The sequence below is a fragment of the Callorhinchus milii genome, unplaced genomic scaffold (assembly GCF_018977255.1).
Source record: "Callorhinchus milii isolate IMCB2004 unplaced genomic scaffold, IMCB_Cmil_1.0 Scaffold2, whole genome shotgun sequence".
Classification (NCBI taxonomy): domain Eukaryota; kingdom Metazoa; phylum Chordata; class Chondrichthyes; order Chimaeriformes; family Callorhinchidae; genus Callorhinchus; species Callorhinchus milii.
Genome location: NW_024704743.1, coordinates 71,339,093 through 71,357,917, shown reverse-complemented (window position 1 = coordinate 71,357,917; position 18,825 = coordinate 71,339,093). Strand labels below are relative to the sequence as shown.

Below are 18,825 nucleotides of genomic sequence, written 5' to 3'. Positions count from 1 at the left end.
CTGGATTTTATGAATAGTGGCGGGGAGACCGGTGAGGAGGGCATTAGAATAGTTCAGCCGAGAGGTGACAAATGCATGGACCAGGGTTTCAGTGGCTTTTGGAGTGAGGTATTGATAGAGACAGGCAATGCGTTGGAGGTGGAAGAAAGCGGTGCTGGTGAGGGACCGGATGTGGGGGGGGAAGGATAATTGGGGGTCGAACCTGATGCCTAGATTGCGTACGGATTCGGAGAGTTTTAGGGGGAGGTTGGGAAGGTGGAGGAGGTGAGAATCATGTGATTTTAGACTTTGACGAGAGCCGAAGAGTATGGCTTCCGTCTTGTCAACATTTAGATTAAGGAAATTCATGCTTATGCAGCTCCTGATGTCTGACAGGCAGGCTGACTGTGGGTCACAAAGTGAGGTGGAAAAATAGAGTTGGGTGTCATCCGCATATATGTGGAAGTGACATCCCCAAGAGGGAGCATGTAGATCAGAAAGAGGAGGGGGCCAAGGATGGATCCTTGGGGTACCACGCAGGTGACCGGATGAGAGCGGGAGGAAAAGCCATTTGTGCAGATGTACTGCTCGCGGTTCGTAAGATAGGATTCGAACCAGGCGAGTGCGGTCCCACTGAGGTGGATGACGGAGGAAAGGTAGTGGAGGAGGATGGCGTGATCGATTGTGTCGAAAGCAGGTGGAGAGGACCAGGAGGACAAGGAGGCAGAGGGAGCCCTGGTCACAGAGAGAGAGGATGTCATTTGTGACTTTCACAAGTGCAGTCTCTGTACTGTGGGCAGGCGGAAACCGGACTGAAGGGGTTCAAAGAGGGAGTGGGAGGAGAAGTATGCGCAGAGTTGGTTGGCAACAACGCGTTCTAGGACCTTTGAGAGGAAGGGCCAGTTTAAAATAGGGCGGTAGTGGCTGGGCTTTGAGGGATCAAGGGAAGATTTTTTGAGGAGGGGGTGATGACAGCAGTTTTGAGGGGTGCAGGGACTAATCCAGAGCAGAGGAACTGGTTGATGACATCAGCCAGTAGTGTGCAGAGGAGGGGGAGCTGAGTGACCAGCAAGTTGGTGGGGAGGGTGTCGAGGCAGCAGGTGGTGGGTTTCATTGAAGTGACGGTGGGTGAGAGGGAGGAAGAAGAGATAGGGAGGAAAGAATGTAGGATGGGGGTCGTGGTGGGAGCTGATGATGGGGAGGGTGAGGGGGACGGAGAGGGGGTGGTGGTGGGTGACAAGAGGCAGAAGGATGAGGCTGCTTGGCGGATGTTATGTATTTTGGTTGAAAAGAAATCCATGACCTCCTCGTACTTGGCATTAGATGTGAAGATTAAGGAGGCCTGAGGAGGCACATGGGGGAGGTAGTGGGTGGTGGATAAAAGGACTTTGCGATCGTTTTTTGCCTCCAAGATGATGTTGGGAGTAGAAGGCCTTTTTCGTGTGCATCAAAGAATGGCGGTAGCTGTGGAGATGCTCGAGCCACAGTTGGTGGTGAACTGTCAGGCCAGTTTTCTGCCATCTGCACTCGAGTAGCCGGGTTTGGGCTTTTAGAGAGCGGAGATTATTTTTATACCAGGGGGATCGGGTGGGTTTGCAGATGGTCCTGGATTTCAGGGGGACAAGAGAGTTGAAGGTGGAGGAGAGGCGATCATAGAGCAGCTGAACGGCTGCTTCAAGATCTCTGCGGGTGGAAGGCCAGAAGGATAGGATATTTGAGGATGTGAGGGCCTTTGTGAGGGTCTCAGGAGATAGCCTTTTCCACGGGTGGTAGAGTATGGTTGAGGGCTTGGTGGAGGAGAGAGGGATGAGAGGAGAAGGAGATGAGGAAGTGGTCCGAGATGGCCTTGTCCACTATGCTGAGGTCGGAAATGTCAAGGCCATGGTCGACATGTTAAAATGTCACTCTGGCATATTCTCACATGCTAATCCTCGTATGCTGACAGAAACTGGAGCAGTAAAGTCTCTCATTTGGAAGGGTTAAAAATAGTAAATTTATAATGTTTTTCTCAAATTAGACAAAACATTTTGTTTCCTTTCAACCAGGATACATGTGAAGGATCATTTCCTTTGGTGTGACATCACAGCATCCCCATATTTGGAAGAGCTCAACAACACAGCATACAATGGGGTGAAAATATGTTGTGATTTTGAATGGAATTATTTAATAAAGAAACCAAGTAGGGACACATTCCAGTAAATGGAAGTACATCACACACATCAATCCCATTAAGAACATCGAACTTTGGAAATTTACACCACAGAAAGCGGCCATTTAGTCCATCATGTGTGTGCAATAAAAGAGCAATCCTTTCAGTCCCATTCACCTGCCCATTTCCCTGTTTACAATGTGTGCGTTCCACTCCAAACATAGATGAAGTCAGAATGTAGTTCCTGCGAATCAACATGACATACTTCCAGTTTCCTTATAATGGTATTCCGCTAGACATTGTCACTTTGTGACCCCAATAAATAGTCTTATTTTGAATCTTATCATTCAGGTACAAATATGTATGTACTAACATTTTTTCCCATAATGCTAAATATGCCAAAGAAAAAGGGAGATAGGTTAAGGTTACATAGTACAATACACAATAGTTTACAGGTGAAATGTACATTCAAACAACTGTCAAAAAATAACATTAATGCCACGTACTTGTTCTGAAATTCCAGGAGCTCATTGTTGATTTTCTCAATATCAAGCTCACTCCACAATATCTCATTGTAACCACTGACACTATCAATGACTGAATTGTAAAGGCCATACAATTTCTGCAGCAATGTTAGTTCACGTCTGATTCTCAGTAGATCTGGGTAATCTGTTTCATAATAATAAAAAACAATTTTAACCTTAACTAGCATTCTGCAAAAACTGAAAACAGGAAAAAGGTTATATTTAAATTTTATTTTGCAAATAGTATTAGGCTTATATTCTATTGCATTACATTTCCCTTTATTACTACTATTTTCCTTTCCAAATCTGTTAGATTATTGTAGATATTGAGTTTTAAAAAAGCATAACAGCTTGGTTCAGTTAGTAGGTAGCATTCTTGCTTTTGGGTAGAAGGTTGTGGGTTCAAACCCTACATTGTCCAAGCTGACACCAGTGCAGTGCTGGGGAATGCTGCATTGTTAGACTGCTGTCCTTCAACTAAGACATTAAATTGAGATTCTGACTGCATGTTCAGGTGTAATTTAAAAATTCCACAACATTGTTTGAAAAGGGAAGGAAGTTTCTCCCCATGTCCTGTCCAAAAACCCCACAGATTAATTGGTTATTTGCTTCATAGTAACGTTTGGAATTTCACAAGAGAGGATCAGATCTTTTTGCCCACAAAATACACAGTCAATTCACTTTACAGTACAACAACAACTTGCATTTTTATAGTGCCCTGCACACAGGGTAGCAACCCAGAGTGCTACAGTATTTTATGTGAAGCACCTTGAGATGTCTCGAATATGTAATAAGGCACTACATCAAATGCAAAGATTATTATTATAGATGAAGCACCCTTTTGGTCCTTTTGATTTCATCCTTCCAGAATACCCATCCCATCTTCCTCTCATCATAGCCATAAACTGTTTTTAAAATGAGTTCAGTGGCCCTGCCTCAACCACCTTTCCTATTAGCTTGTTCCAATCACTCCCTTCCTCACTCCGTCAATATTTTTCTTGAGACCTTCCTCTGACTGCGTTTTCGGTCACCTTTCCCTTCCCCAACCACCTCAGTTCCTACTACCAGCTCAGGAGCTCAGCCAGTACTATTACATGCTTTGGGCCATCCTCACTGACGTGAAAGGAGTATATAAATGTCAATTTATATTGTATTAATTACCCATTTTGTAAAGAAATACTTCTTCGTGTCTGCAATTGCCCTTAGAAATGCTAAACCTGTATCCTCTTACTGTGCTGCCTCAGTGCGTCAGATGGTATTGTTCAGAGTTTAGTTTCACAATCCCATTTAAAATCTTGTATACCTTTACAAGATCCCCTCTGAGACATTCCTTTTCAAGACTGAAGAAGCCTAGCTTGACTAATGGTTGCTCACAGCTCATTCTCCTGACACTGAGGATTATCCTCATTGCTCTGCACTGCCTCTAAACCTTGGCAGTGACTAGAACTGTTAGCAATATTCTAGATGTAACCTGGCAAAAGCACGATACAGCTTGAATATGACTTCTCTTTTGCTGTATACAAGATGGCTGTTGCATTTGCTACCAATGATTAGTCACGACATTTGAAGGAAAGTACAGTACTTTGATACATTTGGACATAGGCCATTATACAAAAACAAAATATTTCCAGTATGCAAAAACAATAGTTACCAATAACGGGCAACCCAAACAGCTCTTCTCCTCCAGAATAAGTGGCAAACTTTCGCCAGAGCTCATCAAATCTTGCCTGAAAGATCTGCAACCTATCACTAGCTTCCCGGGGTGATTGACCTTCAACACCAGGGCCCCTGCATTGAGGAAACACACAGTACATGTTATTTCTTTACTACTAGTCATAACAACAACAACAACAACTTGCACTCATACAGCGCCTCTCATGCAAGGTAGTGTCCCAGATTGTTTGACAGTGGTGGAGCACGACACCGAGCCTGGGGGAGGGGACTGGAGGCACGGTCAAAAAGGAAGGTCTTGATGCGCAACATGAAGATGGGGAAGGAGGGGGCAAGGCGGAGGGATAGAGGAAGACAGAGGAATAACAATGAGCACATTTTCTGCACAATACTATGTAAGGTAATCTATTTCTACTTTCAATAGAAGCAGAATTTTTCAATGTACGGATACACAAAAGAGGAGTTTAGATAGCTCCAACTACATAATCTTTAATTTCTTTAATCATTCTTCATAAATGCGAACCACAAACCAACCTTCCAAGCCATCACATATCACTGAGTGTTTTACAGCAATCCCTCCTTAAAAGGGATCATAGAAAAAACTCAAATTCTCGTGACAAGAAAATCTCTAAGTGCTTTATAATAGCTCACATTAATTTAGATTTAAAACATGCACCTTCTGCTCTATTACACGGGAACAAAGATATCACACTAACTTTATTTTGAATATAATTCTGTTCAGGAAGCTGCACTAATACATCATTGTATACAAAATCACTTTCAACACTCATGTACCATCAATACAAAGATAGAGGCGTGTTGGCAGCAATTTTCTTGCATTATCTCAACATTTCAAGTCCTGTGTTAAATGGTATCAGAATTAGCCCAGTAGATGCTGTCAAAATGTCACACTAGTAGCTGCCTACCTTTTTATTTTCATATGGTCAACTTATATTTGTTGGAACAAAGTTAAATATATTTCTGGAGAGCAGGTTTACTTCAACAACAACAAAAACAACTTGCATTTATGTAGTGCCTTCCATATCAGGAGGCTGTTCTAAGACACAGTTTCAGCATATGATTCAAACCCACTGCCAAAGTACATTACTTTACGACCAGCAGAGAATCAGATGTGCTCGCCTGCTAATGCCAACATATTTGCTCAGAAGGCCAGCCTAGATTGACAGAGCTTCCAATTTCCCCTTTTCCTCCCGGTGAGAAAAAAACAACTTCAGCTGTGATCGAGAACTCACTGTATGGAGGAAATCAATACCACACAAAAACTTATGTCTTTTCAACTCTGCAGCATTGGACATATCTAAATGCGGATTACAAGGTGGCTTCAAACAGCTTCATTTTTAATACTGCATCAATCAAATCCTCAAGTGGTGAAGTATTGCACACCAGAGGCAATTTCACTCTCATTACTTTGAACAATACATTGTGATTCAGGTGGTGTTGGTCCTCTCCTTTATACAAACTTAAGTGGATACGAAGCAAGCAGTGTACAACCAACAATGAGAAATGTAGCACAAGTAAAATTTGTTGATGCAAATACTAAGTGGAACAAGTTTCCAACACGTCTATTTTGTTGCAGGTAAAAATTGCAAATTGAGCAACCCGTCTTTTTATATCCATAGCTGTTAGACAGAGAGATCCTCAAGGACTACAGCTGCCGGGCAGCATTGATTGGAAGAACAAAGGTAGTCGAGTTTGTCTTGTTAATGCACTCCCTGCTGAGCTCAGTCCTGAATGCAGCAAAATGTGACAAGAGACTATTAAAGAAACAAAAACAGCTCCTGATCTATCTATAAAAAATACAAATCAAGTGATGCTCAACAGCTGAATTTATCAGACACAATTCATCAATGCAGGTTGTCTGCTTTATTTCCAAACTCCATTATGGAGAAACTCTCAGGAACAATCTGTGACGGTAATCTTTAGCATCTATACAGGTAGGTTTCTCATACGGTAAAATACTTTCTTCTACAGTGTTGTTTATGCAATTAAATAAAAATGGTGCTGCCATCCTATTACCGTTTACCCAATTCAATACATAGTGTTCAAATCCAGCACTCACTTTGTATGGTAGTCCGTGTAGAATTCCTGTACATTCATTTGGAAAGTTTTCACCCCATCTAGCAGATCAGACTTCATTGCCGGCTCCACTTTTAGAAGCACATTCTGTGTCTGCACAACCTGCCGCACACAAGTTGTGGATCATTATCAGTAAGCAGATGAACTTAACCACTGGAAAAGCGTGATATTAAAATTCAAACTAAAATGGAGAATTTTCTCAGAACATAAAACATGAATATCCTGGGTTCAAGTAGTTTACTTCATTCCTAGTTCATTCATGCAACTTATTACTTTAAATGTCAGTAACATTGCAAATATCGAGACAATGAGAGGACCCTTGTCATGAGCAGATCCTATATGATAGCAGCATACTACATATATTACAATTAATTATAAATCGTCAGTATTAGCTTGGTAACTATAGAGTGATTCTCCTCTGAAACGCTGCGCCTAAGATTGAATCTAGAGAGGCCTATAAATTATCATTTGAACTGCTTTCCAATTCAATACATACATATATATTATAATACTTTTGTTTGAAGACAGAACATAAATCGAACAATAGTTTGGGCTACAAATATTTAATACTACTTTGAAATCTATTGTTTTTCTTGTAATTTGAATTGCACAGCAGAATGCAGAATGCCAAGCAGCTTTTCCAGGGAACTAACTGAACAGGATATTCATCCAGAAGGTAAAATGAATCATTTCAACATTTAATTCTCAACACTATGGGAAAGCTTCATCCTGTTGAGAAATGAAAGACAGGGTCTAGCTGTGCTTAATGCCTCTCTTATCTTTAGAGTCGCTTTCCAAAGTAGTTCTGCACATTTGTAGAATTGCCTCCTGCTGGCAAAACCATCCCATTTATGCTTTGGGACAGTTCAACAATATAAGAGAGGAGAAGATAACTGGTCCCTTCATGGCAGGTACCAGCTCAATTGTCTTCTACATGCATTGAATGCTCATTCTGGATTCCCAAATGCAATCAGAATGGTTTTATATAATTAGCGCATATCACCTGAGTGCCTTTATGCTGAGAAAAAAGTCCATTAAGTTTGTCTGGCAGTCTTGCTGGACATTAGGGTCACTGCTTTGCACCAAACTACCAGGCCACAAAGGAAAGCACAGCTAAACGGCTTATCCATTATGTATTAATAAATGCAAGATATTGAAGTCCATTTACATGCAAAGAAGGGCTCAAAATAGGAAGATTAAGGAGTAATTGCACAAGCGAATGGACCTCCTGCCAGTGTCTAATTTCTTTATTCTGGTGTTTAATTCCAGCTGTGAATTTGAATACCATATAACAGAATCACTTTAGGAGAAGATGAATATGAATTCTAACTACCTATATATTACTTGTACCTTCATGTAAACATAGTATGTGTTGCACATGAAGGTAGTTTGGGACACATGCGACCGCCAGCAAGGTGGAAGGCGAACTAGATGGACCTTGGTCTTTGTTTGTCTAGCATTTCTTATGTTCTTATTATTTTCTTATAAGCAATATTTCCAGAAGTACCTGTGCATTCAAATTTTTCCAGGCGTAAGCTAGTCCATCAACTCTCTCAGCACTTCCATCTTGGAAAAGCAACTCATGCTTATTCAATAAAGCGTAAGTTTCTTCAACAGGCCCAATAGTCATGTCAATCTTTATCTCACTCTGTCGAAGTTCTTTCAATGCTGCCATAGCTTCACGGACATCGTCCAGATCATTTATTGGTCGGTTCAGTCGTTTGTTAAGATTGTCAATGAAGGAATAAATCTCATCCATTTCCATAGCTGTCTTTTTATTCAAGGCTGCACCAAAGGCTCTTTTCCACGAGCGGCATTCCTGTACTAATGCCAGCTTCAGATGCTGTGTCTCAAACTGAACAGAGCCCACTTGGTAATGAGAAGGTAGCTCATCAATCTGTGTCTCCAGTTTCTACAAAAGAGCATAGTATTCAAAACCAACCAAGTACAATACAGAGATGAAAAAATGAAAAATGTGGCTAAATTCAGTATATGCAATACTTTGAAATGTCAGGGGGAGGCAAGTATAGATCAACAGTTTATGATGAGACTGTTTGGCTATTATACAAAAATATAACAGCATGCAAATATGGTTAGAATTACTATTTGTTTACTTGATGCTAGTAGTTGCTTCTTCGAGGGACCTATCTTGACTGTAATCATAATTCATGCAGAAACTGTATGGGAGTGATTCTCCCTAGGTGGTAAACTTGCCACTATTTGGCGATAAGTGCTTGTAATGGGATTTCTGGCAATTGTTGATAAATATACCAGAGCAGCAGAGAACGAATATACACAGACCATTGGTCAGTAAATTTTCTAAGAAAAAAAATGAAAATGTAATTTTTCCAGCAGCATTTAAACATGGAGTTCATACTTTTCAATGTTACTCTAACGTGCTAACGATACAGTTTGCCCAAGCAAGTCCAGCTAACCCAGCCATAGCTTTGAGCAATGACTGCACTATGACTCCAATCAAACCTGTGGGTAAGGATTGCTGTGCTTCTGCAATATCTCAACAAATTGTGAAAGTAAACAAACTCATCAGAACAAAAGTAGAATGCAGAATATATCTTTTGAAAGTAAACAAAAAAGATAATGTGGGAGTGAAAATGTAACTTGGGTTAATTTTCAATTGAGCACAGAAATGTTTCTGCAAGTCATGGGTAAATCGCCATTTGCTATAACTTTGAACCAATTTACAAGCAGTTAAGCTTTAAAATGCATTTTTACAAGGTTTTCTTGGGCCACTCCAATTCAATGGTTATTTCATGGTCTAACAAATGTCGGTTCCTTTGGAAGACACATGGCAATAAAACCTTTAATAAGAAAAGTACAGCAAATGAACGGTTCTCTCACATTCATCTGACCTCCACAAGTGTAGCAGCATTGTTAAAGAATGAATAAAGTGCTCAATATCAAGTTACTGTGGCAACACAAATCTATTCTATTTATTTTATACCTACAGCATAAAAGGTAATTCGTTCATTGAACTCTGAGAGGATTGGATGTGAATCCAGGAATTCCTTTACTTTTTCCTCTGGATCCTAAAGAAAACATCACAATGTCAGAAGTAACTTTACATCAGAAAAGTAACAACATAATGCCATATTGATTGCTGTGAAAATCAATATCAAGCAGTTTTAAAAGCATCTAGAACACTGTAAACGTGTATGGTGTGAAAACACGAAGAAACAAAGTAAAGGCGAACAATTCTCTTCACACTAAAATGAGGGTAAAGCACATTTAAAGAAATGTTCAAAAGGAACACTGGTGAAATTCAATCTCACACAGCTCAGTGGAATTTCCACTTGGGTCTAGATTTTACTCTATTAACATAACATTTAATACATATTAATACATTTATTTTAATTTTAGTTAATATTGCAGAGCTGCACTCTTTAAATCATACCCAAGTGAAGGATCAGTTGTGCAAAATTAAATCAAAGATATGCAGATGGCATCAAAAAACCTAACAGGAGATATCAAATAATGCTTCTATGATTGTAAATGGGTCCACAGAAAAATAAATCGTGCCTCATATGGTGAATTGGTAACAAAAGGACTTAAACTCAGGGCTGTATTTCCGACGTGAAGGGCACTATACAAGTGTAATTTGTTGTTGTCACTAGCTGGGGGGAGATTGAAATAAAATGTTTTCACACAAAATTTTTTAGAACATGGAATGCATTGTGGTCAGTGTCCTGGCCAAACAATGACCTCATTTTGCATTATATTTCACATAATAATATTATTTGTAATACGAAGAGTTTATTCCATATAAGAACATATAGATTTTCGTGTAAACGGTAGTTGGCATAGTAACATTAAAGATCCCAGTGAATGTTAAAGATCCCACGGCATTACTGAATTTGAAAAGAGAAGGGAGTTTCTCCCGGTTTCCTGACCAACAATCTCCCAGATACAATTGATTATTTCATTTCATGACTACATGTAGGATATTTCTGTAAGCAAATTGGGTTCCATGTGCGCTAACAAAATAAAATCACTACACTTCACTTTATATCCATTTATAAGTTATAAATTTATATATTTATAGTTAATTCACTTTACAGTATATTCTGTGAAGCGCTTTGAGACGTCTTGACTACGTGAAAAGCGCTATATCAAATGCAAGGATTATTATATTCACAGTATACTGCATGAAGCACTTTGTGACACCTTCCCATGTGAAAGGCATTTTATCAAATGCAAGAATTATTATTATCATTTAGCTTTTAAACCAAAATTGGATAATCATTTTAAGGTAAACAATATAAATTGATACCATAAATTGTGAGAATAGAGTAGTTAGCTCCAATGGATAACCAGTGTAGGCAAAATGAGCCAAATGGTCCCCTTCTGTGCTACTCTAACGAGGCAATGAGACTCTATGGTATCCGGGTGAGTAATATGCTGCTGGTGGCTGCTTAGTTCCATGTAGTTGCTTGCCTGACAACACAGTGATTAAATTATTTCCTTCATTAATTCATTCAGAAACCTACACAAATTAAATTGACTGTGACCTACATAAAATAGAAAAATTACATTTAGAGTAAAAATGTTCCCACTCTTCTCCCTGGCTTGCCTGTCCTCCTCCGTGCAACTGTATCTGCCAATCTCACTAAATTTCTGTTTTGTTAACTTTCCTCTCTGCTATTGGAATCATTTGGAATCCTCTTTTTGATTAAATTCACTAACACCAGATTAATCTCGGATTTAATTCTTTTCAATGCATCTTCTCCGCTGTACAATGATGCAAATGTTCCTCCTCAATAGCATTAGCAAGTTAAATTAGACTATTTGCTAAACATTTGAGGCTGGTTTCAGATGGGTAGCTGTCATGAAAATAGTGTGAGCGAATAGTTTGGCATGACCACCATAAGGTCATTTCAATTAGTGCTGCAGGAATGTCTAGAACTTTCAAGAAAATGCAAAAGCAAATCATTCAGGCTATGGTTAATAGGATAGTCTGATATCCTATTAACCATAGATATCTAGTCTGTTCTAATTACCTTCCTCACCCCCACCCCAACTCAAAGAGGATAGCATGTATTGACCAACCTGCCCACTCCCTCCGCTCGGTAGCCACACCATCCCGGAGCACCTCGGCTTCACCCCGTCCCTTGCCTCCTTTAAGGCCCGCCTCAAAGCTTTCCTCTTGCATCTTCCCATCTCCACCCCCTTGCCCTCCACACCTCTTGATTTCACTCCCAGCTCAAATGCAAACCCTTCAATGTCCAGCGCCTTGGGACATACTTCCTACATGAAAGGCATTTTATCAATAAAATTTGTTGTGGTTGAAATACAAACTCACCTCATTCCACAAGTGAGAGAAATGGGAGAAATTATCAAGAACCTCCACTGCATCAGGCTTCAAAGTGGAGATGATGGAATTGAGTGGGATCACAACTTTGATGATGTCTTTGTGTTCACTGATTTGTTTATCAAGGGGTTTCAGCACGACCTGCTTCGCAAGCGTATTATCATCACCAAGCTCTCTAGCAACACTCTGTTCAATCTAACCAAAAAAAGCAGGCATGTAAACACACATCGATCATGCATGAATTTATTGAACATCCTTCAAGAATAAAGTGATCGAGAGTCAAGCCACAATGGAAAGCAATGGATACCTGCTGTTGTTTCTGATGAAGGTAGGCAAAGCTCCAAAGAGGGATATCTTTAGCCATCGAAATCATCATGTTCACTACTTTATTTAGAACAGACTAGAATAAAATATTTAAAAAAAGACATATTTTACATTGACTTTCTACTTATTTGAAGTGTACATTGACAGTAGGATATTGTTTTGCAACTGTGCATAACAAAAACGTTTCCTGACTAATCTGGAAACATAGCTGCCCAACCGCTAAAAGATCATCTTTAGTGCTACGAGAAAGTGAATTTTAGCCCATTTATGCAGAACAAACTTGGGAAAGCAATATCATGCTTAAAATAGAACCTACACACTGATGTAGGGCTTAAAATAAAAGAGCCTGTCTCAGGGTCACACAAAATGGGTCCCTGAGAGGGGCGCCACCTGCAGGTATTCTTTAAAATATTCCTTAAACAAGTGAGGAAAGCAGTATGAAATTTTACCTGATTGCTTAAATAGATTCCATGTTTACGCTATTGATTTCAGCTACCCTTACATCTCATGCTCATGTATAGTACTGCACCTCCCAATTAGTCTGGAAACGATAGCAGGCTACATACATATTCTCTTTAAGTATTGCTAAAAATTTACACCTTGCCTTTTCATTATTCAGTAGTTACCTGAATTTCCTCTATGCTGGGTCGCATGATGACATGAGGAATAGCAAGGAAGATTCCAGCTTTAAAGAACGGGGCTTTTGGTGTCCCCAAACCACTACTATTTGCAGCTTTGTATTTGGAGCTGGTGAAATGTAAGCTCCGCTTGATTGCATCCAATGATAACTTCGTACCTAAACACATTTTCACAAAATGTCAAGGCATTCCAGTGATTGAGAGATGGAAACCATATAGATGGTTAGATCACTTGTATCTAAGCAAAATGTACACTAAGAACAGTGGTATGACAACTGACATATGAAAGATTTTTTTTAAAAAAACAAGCTTTCAGATGGTGAATGAGTAATGTACTTACATTTCACAAAGGCATCAGTATTCTTTTGACAAAGTTGTCCCATCAGGTTATAGAAGCAGCAAGGTAAGCATTCCTGACAACGATTATTTTGTTTTGCATCAGGATGTAAGCATGCATAGGAATCCTGTACATAAGTCAATGCATAAATAAGTAACTGATAAGTAACTGGATAAGTAACTGGATTTATAAAAGCTGTCTTCTTTCAACTGCACATCAAAAGTTCAATAAGAATAATATTCAGTAAGAATCATACTAAGAATCAATCTCAAAAATAAAGCATAACGTTACTCCAATTTCACTGAGGAATGCAAATTGTTAAAATCTGTCTGGAATTTCTCTTATAGAAAAATTCACTTCTACTCCAGTCAATACAACAACCTACAAATGTTTAATATTTCCAGAAGAAAACAATAAAATTATTATTCTTTTTCAAGAACAAGATTATTACAGTATGTGCTTCTGGATTTTGTGGGTATTGAAATTGTGGTTTGGGGGAAAAATACAATTGTGAAAAGGCAGAGCAATTATCTAAAAAGTACACCTTAGAATCAATGAATATGAATTACCTGAAGATGGCTACTGTCTGCTGGTTTCAGCTTTTGTTTCAACCCATCCATTAATTCATACATGGTACACTCAATCTGCCGGCTGTGTCTGGATGGAGAGAGTTAGTTGCTTTGTGTTTTTATTTAAGCAAGAAAGCAATTTTATTTTTATTAAACATATGCACTATCCAAACAATGAACATTACCACATACTCTATTTTAGTTTTAATCCAATAGTTCATTCAGATTGCAATTTATTGTACTTATTTGGAAGCAACACATTATAAAACATCATAGCACCCAAAACTTTCGAGTCACTTGTACAACAGTAAAAACAAGAAAAATAAAAGCAGAACAAATATAAATTTCTAGAAATTTAAATTTCATCCATCGCCAGTCATGCAATGCCTATTTACTGAACCTTACTTTGACAAAGCTTGCCCGGCTGAAGTGACAATATTCTCGGTCATCTGTAGGAAAGTTGGCACTTCCATGAGGTCTTCTTCAGGTAGGTCAACCAGGGCAGTAAGTGACATTTCATGCAGAACACGTTCGATTCTGCACTCCAGAGTGTCAGACACTTGCTTCACCAGATGTTCTAGCTCAGTCAGTGAGCTGTACACACACTTTATGACTAAAATTAAAAACAATAATACTTATAATAATCCTTACAATTAATGTAATACTGTATCACATCATTAAAATGTCAAAGCTCTTCGCAAGCTTGGCTGTATTTGTAGGCAACTCTTGACAGCAAACTTGTCCCTAGCAATGTCCCACAAACAGCCTTGAATTGAATGACCAACTTGGTTTCTGAAACACCACTTTCCTTATGGGATGGAATTAACAACATCTTGCATTTCTATAGCAGCCTTCACACGGGGTAGTATCTCAGAGCACTAAGAATTCTCACCTGGGCAACAGAAAAAAATAAAATGTATAGATAGACCTATTACAAAAAATACTGTTGTACCAGTTGGTTGGGCTTGCACAAGAACTATTCCAGCCACAGATCTATGGTTAGTCTTCAGTTGATCATTTGGCTGGTTCTGCTGTACTTGAACAAGTAGCAAGATCTAGCCCATGAAAAAAGAGATTTTGAACTACTGTAGGAGAGACCAACACAGACTATATGATTCCCCAATATACATCTGGTCGGAAAGCAGATGACTTATGTCCACGTTATATCATTTTCCAGTTCAGGAATGCAACCAGGGCTATTCTGATTTATTTCTCCTTTATAAACTAGCAGCCCAACATGTATCCACTATATACTGCATTTATTTAGCACTTTTTTATAATGTAATTTTAATTCTCATTTAAACAAAGCAAGTCATTTTGCCATATTTCTTGACTTGATTGCACAATGGTTTTGGTATCTAAAAATGAACTATCTAATAATAATTATTTAAAATGTTTAATATATGTGTTTCACATAGTATTTAAAAGTATAAAACTGAAGAAAAATTTGCAATAGAAATTTGTATTGGTTAATAACAGGTAAAAAGTACAATAATGAAAAGCACAGTTTTGGTTCAAGGAAGAATTTGTTGAAAAATTCAACTTGCAGCCGATGATATTCTTAGCCCAATTGTGATAGTTTAAAATACATTTGGTGATACGGGAGAGGTCACTTATTCCAGATGAGGAATGGTGTATGTTGCACATTTATGTGCTGAACCAGAAAATTGGGGGATGGGAGTAAAAACAACCATCTTAAATACGTAACGGTGTGTCAACCTAGTTGGTTGGTACCAATCTCAGCTCGGAGTCAGAAAGTTGCGCTTTTAAGCTCCACGATGGGACTTGGAATTGATATAGTTCATGCTGACACTCCAATGCAGTGCACAGGGCATGCTGTATTGTCAGATGTCCTGAATGTCGAATGAATAAAATTGTTTGCTCATTCCATGGCTGTGGAACATTGCTGTGCACAAATTGGCTGCATGTTCTCCCACATCACTTTACAATACATTGTGTGAAGCTCTTTGAGATGCCATGATGACGTGATAAGGTGGTATATCAAATGCAAGGATTATTATAAAGACAAATTTCATTACATTTAAACTCTCTCATTTGATTTTAAGGTTTCATTTAAAAAGACACCCATTCATACATCTGTCAATGTTTAAGGAGGTCCAAGACAACATGGTCAGTCCAGGAAGGAGAGCTTCATCTACTTGACCAATAAAATACTTCATCATTGGCTTAGTAATTGATGGAATGTTGTTCACCACATTTTGATAATCGTTTAATAACTCCTGGATGCTGCAGAGAAATAAAGAAAACACACAGCTGGTTAATAAAAAAATGTCAAGAGTTAAAGGGCATATTAGCAAACTAACATAATTATACAGAATATGTTCAACCATTAGAATTTTACTTTCTTATAAGGTTATTTTACTGTACCCAAAACTATGTCAATCTTTCCCTCAACCCCTCCATCTTGCCTCCTGCTTCCCCATCTTCAGATCACACCTGAAGACCTTGCCTATGGGCACCTCTTCGCCCACTGCTCAGTGTAAAACTCCGCCACTGTTAAGAACTCCAAGACGCTAAGCAATGTGAAGGGCGTTATATAAACACAGGTTGTTGTTGAATCTTATTTTTCCCCAGAAAGAACTGCTTTGTGAGAATTTTTTTATAACCCACCATTTTACAAAACAATACAAAATTACATTCCTAAAGCGCCTTTGATGTTGGAAGGACGTCCCATTTTAGCTTGGCACAGATCTTTAAAATAGGCAAATAGCAGATTGAGCTTCAATGAATAAACTTCATTTTGAGGGTGATTCTCTGCTCTTGGTAAATGTTATTGACCGACAGAGAACAACATCAATTTTCCCAACAAGATTGGTAAAATTACCAAATGTGAACTTATCCAACAACAACAACTAGCAATTTATAAAGTGCCCTTTACGTGGGTAGTATCTGAGTGCTTTAAAGTGATATAGTTTGTCATCAAGCTGGAAAGAGATACATAGGTCTAATTTAGAATGAGATTTTCCAAGGATCATTCTGTGTTCATTCATTGCAACTTAACCAGGTTTAATAAAATTATAGCATTAAGCATAATATAATATTCAAAGCATTTTCTGCTGCCTTGCACTATCATCTTAATATAATGAAGGAAGATATCTGCACACCCATGGCATTTTGCAGCCATCTCTGATTTCCATTTTATGCTTTTGAACTGCTAGCTGAGGGCAGTCTGCAAGGAGGTATTCTTGTGCAAATATCTTAGTATTATCATGAATGGAGAAGCTAGACAATATGATTGCTCCCAATCTGTCGGCACATATGATTTTCCTTCATTATTCACGTATGATCCTTGACAGAGTGTTGGCAGGCTATCAACCATAACTGGTCAAAACCGACCTCAATACCATTCTCACCCAACAGTCACACATCAGAAAATTACAAGATCGGTTCAGATGAAGAAGGCCCTTCAACTTATTCAATCTCATACATCCAGAATACTCACTCTACAGTCACCCCATCACAGCCTTGAGCTGTTTTATAATTAGTCCAGCATCCCAGCCTAAACATATTTCCCTGATTAACCTGTTCATTACATTTAATATAATGCCTTTCATGTTCAGAGGGAGGAGTCTCAAAGCACTTCATAAGATTCACTGTCACAAGTGTAGTGACTGTGTATTTTACAAGACCCCTTTAAAAGACTGAACCAGGCTCTGTGAGCCTATCAAGGCCTTCCTCTATGACTGCTCCTGCAGTCATCTTTGATTTACAGAATCATTCTACGATTCTATACATGTGCAGGGCTATGGGCTAAGAGCGGGAGAGTGGAACTAGTTGGATAGCTCTTTCAAAGAGCTGGCACAGGCACGATGGGCCAAACGGAGGCCACCACCCCTCCCAAATCCAACCCCCACTCAAGTGCCAATCCTCACTTGTGCAACGTCTTGGACACCCTCCTGATGTAAAAGACGCTATGCAATTTGTTGTTGTTGAACATGAGGAGATGGATTGATGGCATAACATCTGTTGCACATAGGAAATTTATAAGCACTTTTACAATCAATGTGATTTTTATAATTAACATTTTTCTAATAATAGCACAAATTACCATAAAGGTTAAAACAGAGAATAGATTTTAAACTTTATTTTTGCATAAATGAGATTATCATCATACAATACTAAAACCATAGAAATTTACAGGACAGAAGAAGGGCATTTAATCCATTATGTTTGTAACAACTCTTCTTAGAACATTCCTTTTAGTCCCATTTGCCTGCTCTTTCCCCATAATAATGATGATTATTATTATTATTTTATTATTATACCATCTTAATACTCAAGGTTGTGGAGTCCTGTAGCAAGCGAGAGACCCGAGTTCAATTCCAGGCAGGGCGAAACCTTGGGCAAGTTTCCTTACTCCACACGCCTAATAATAATCCCTCCAAAAAACCAAAAATAATAATAAATTGGTCATTTTCAATCCACGACTGTTTGTGGGACATTGCTGTGCGCAATTGGCTGCCGCGTTCGCCCCCAAATATACAGTCAATTCACTTTACAGTGTGTTCTGTGAAGCGCTTTGGGACGTCCTCCCGACGTGAAAAGCGTTATATCAAATGCAAGGATTATTATTATATTATAAGGTTCCATGGTCATAATTCTGGAATAACTCTCCTAACATTTTAGGACAAAACCTTCAGCAGAACTAAATACTGGACAGAAAGTGCCATTATAGGGCAGCAAGATGACAATAAATACAAGAGACATGGGAAGAGTTTTTTTTAAAATCAAGAGATAGGGTAAATTTCTAGAAAACAAAGAAAAAACCTCAGAGGTATGAAATAGTCTAAGAATATGAAAGACGGCAGTTAATTAATGTATGTGTACAAGAAAGATATGTTGCAATGTAAACAACTGGGAACCAATATCGTCCTACAATAAGCATTTATGATGCGACTGCTCACTGGCTACAAAGTAATCTTTGTTCCTTGGCAGTAAATTATTCCATGTTGTGTTCCACAGATGATCTTATGTCCATTGCACTAGAGGAGACAGGCACATCAGACAAGGCACAGGCTCCTCGCACAGCATCACTAGCACCTCTCCCTGAACAAAAATGGTAATCTGATTTGGCTTAATCCATCTTTATCTGAATCAGGGTCAGTTTTTTTTTGTGAGAGAGTCACTCAGCCCTCGCCCGAATTAACCCAATCCTGTTCCACCATCAGGGAACACGAGTTGCCCCCAGGG

At 38.9% G+C, this 18,825-nt stretch overlaps 1 protein-coding gene across 1 annotated transcript in view; it reads right to left on the bottom strand.

Moving 5' to 3' along the window:
* Positions 1-18,825, bottom strand: part of dnah5l (dynein, axonemal, heavy chain 5 like) — a 157,819-nt gene that overhangs the window by 98,382 nt on the left and 40,612 nt on the right. Inside the window, exons 21-32 of the mRNA XM_007897565.2 lie at positions 15,710-15,861; positions 14,020-14,227; positions 13,615-13,702; positions 13,049-13,172; positions 12,697-12,866; positions 12,054-12,146; positions 11,738-11,941; positions 9,387-9,467; positions 7,928-8,332; positions 6,404-6,522; positions 4,304-4,440; positions 2,635-2,797 (exon numbers count right to left, since the gene is read on the bottom strand). Coding sequence (XP_007895756.2) covers positions 2,635-2,797; positions 4,304-4,440; positions 6,404-6,522; positions 7,928-8,332; positions 9,387-9,467; positions 11,738-11,941; positions 12,054-12,146; positions 12,697-12,866; positions 13,049-13,172; positions 13,615-13,702; positions 14,020-14,227; positions 15,710-15,861 — 1,944 coding nt within the window. The remainder of the gene's footprint in view (positions 1-2,634; positions 2,798-4,303; positions 4,441-6,403; positions 6,523-7,927; positions 8,333-9,386; positions 9,468-11,737; positions 11,942-12,053; positions 12,147-12,696; positions 12,867-13,048; positions 13,173-13,614; positions 13,703-14,019; positions 14,228-15,709; positions 15,862-18,825) is intronic.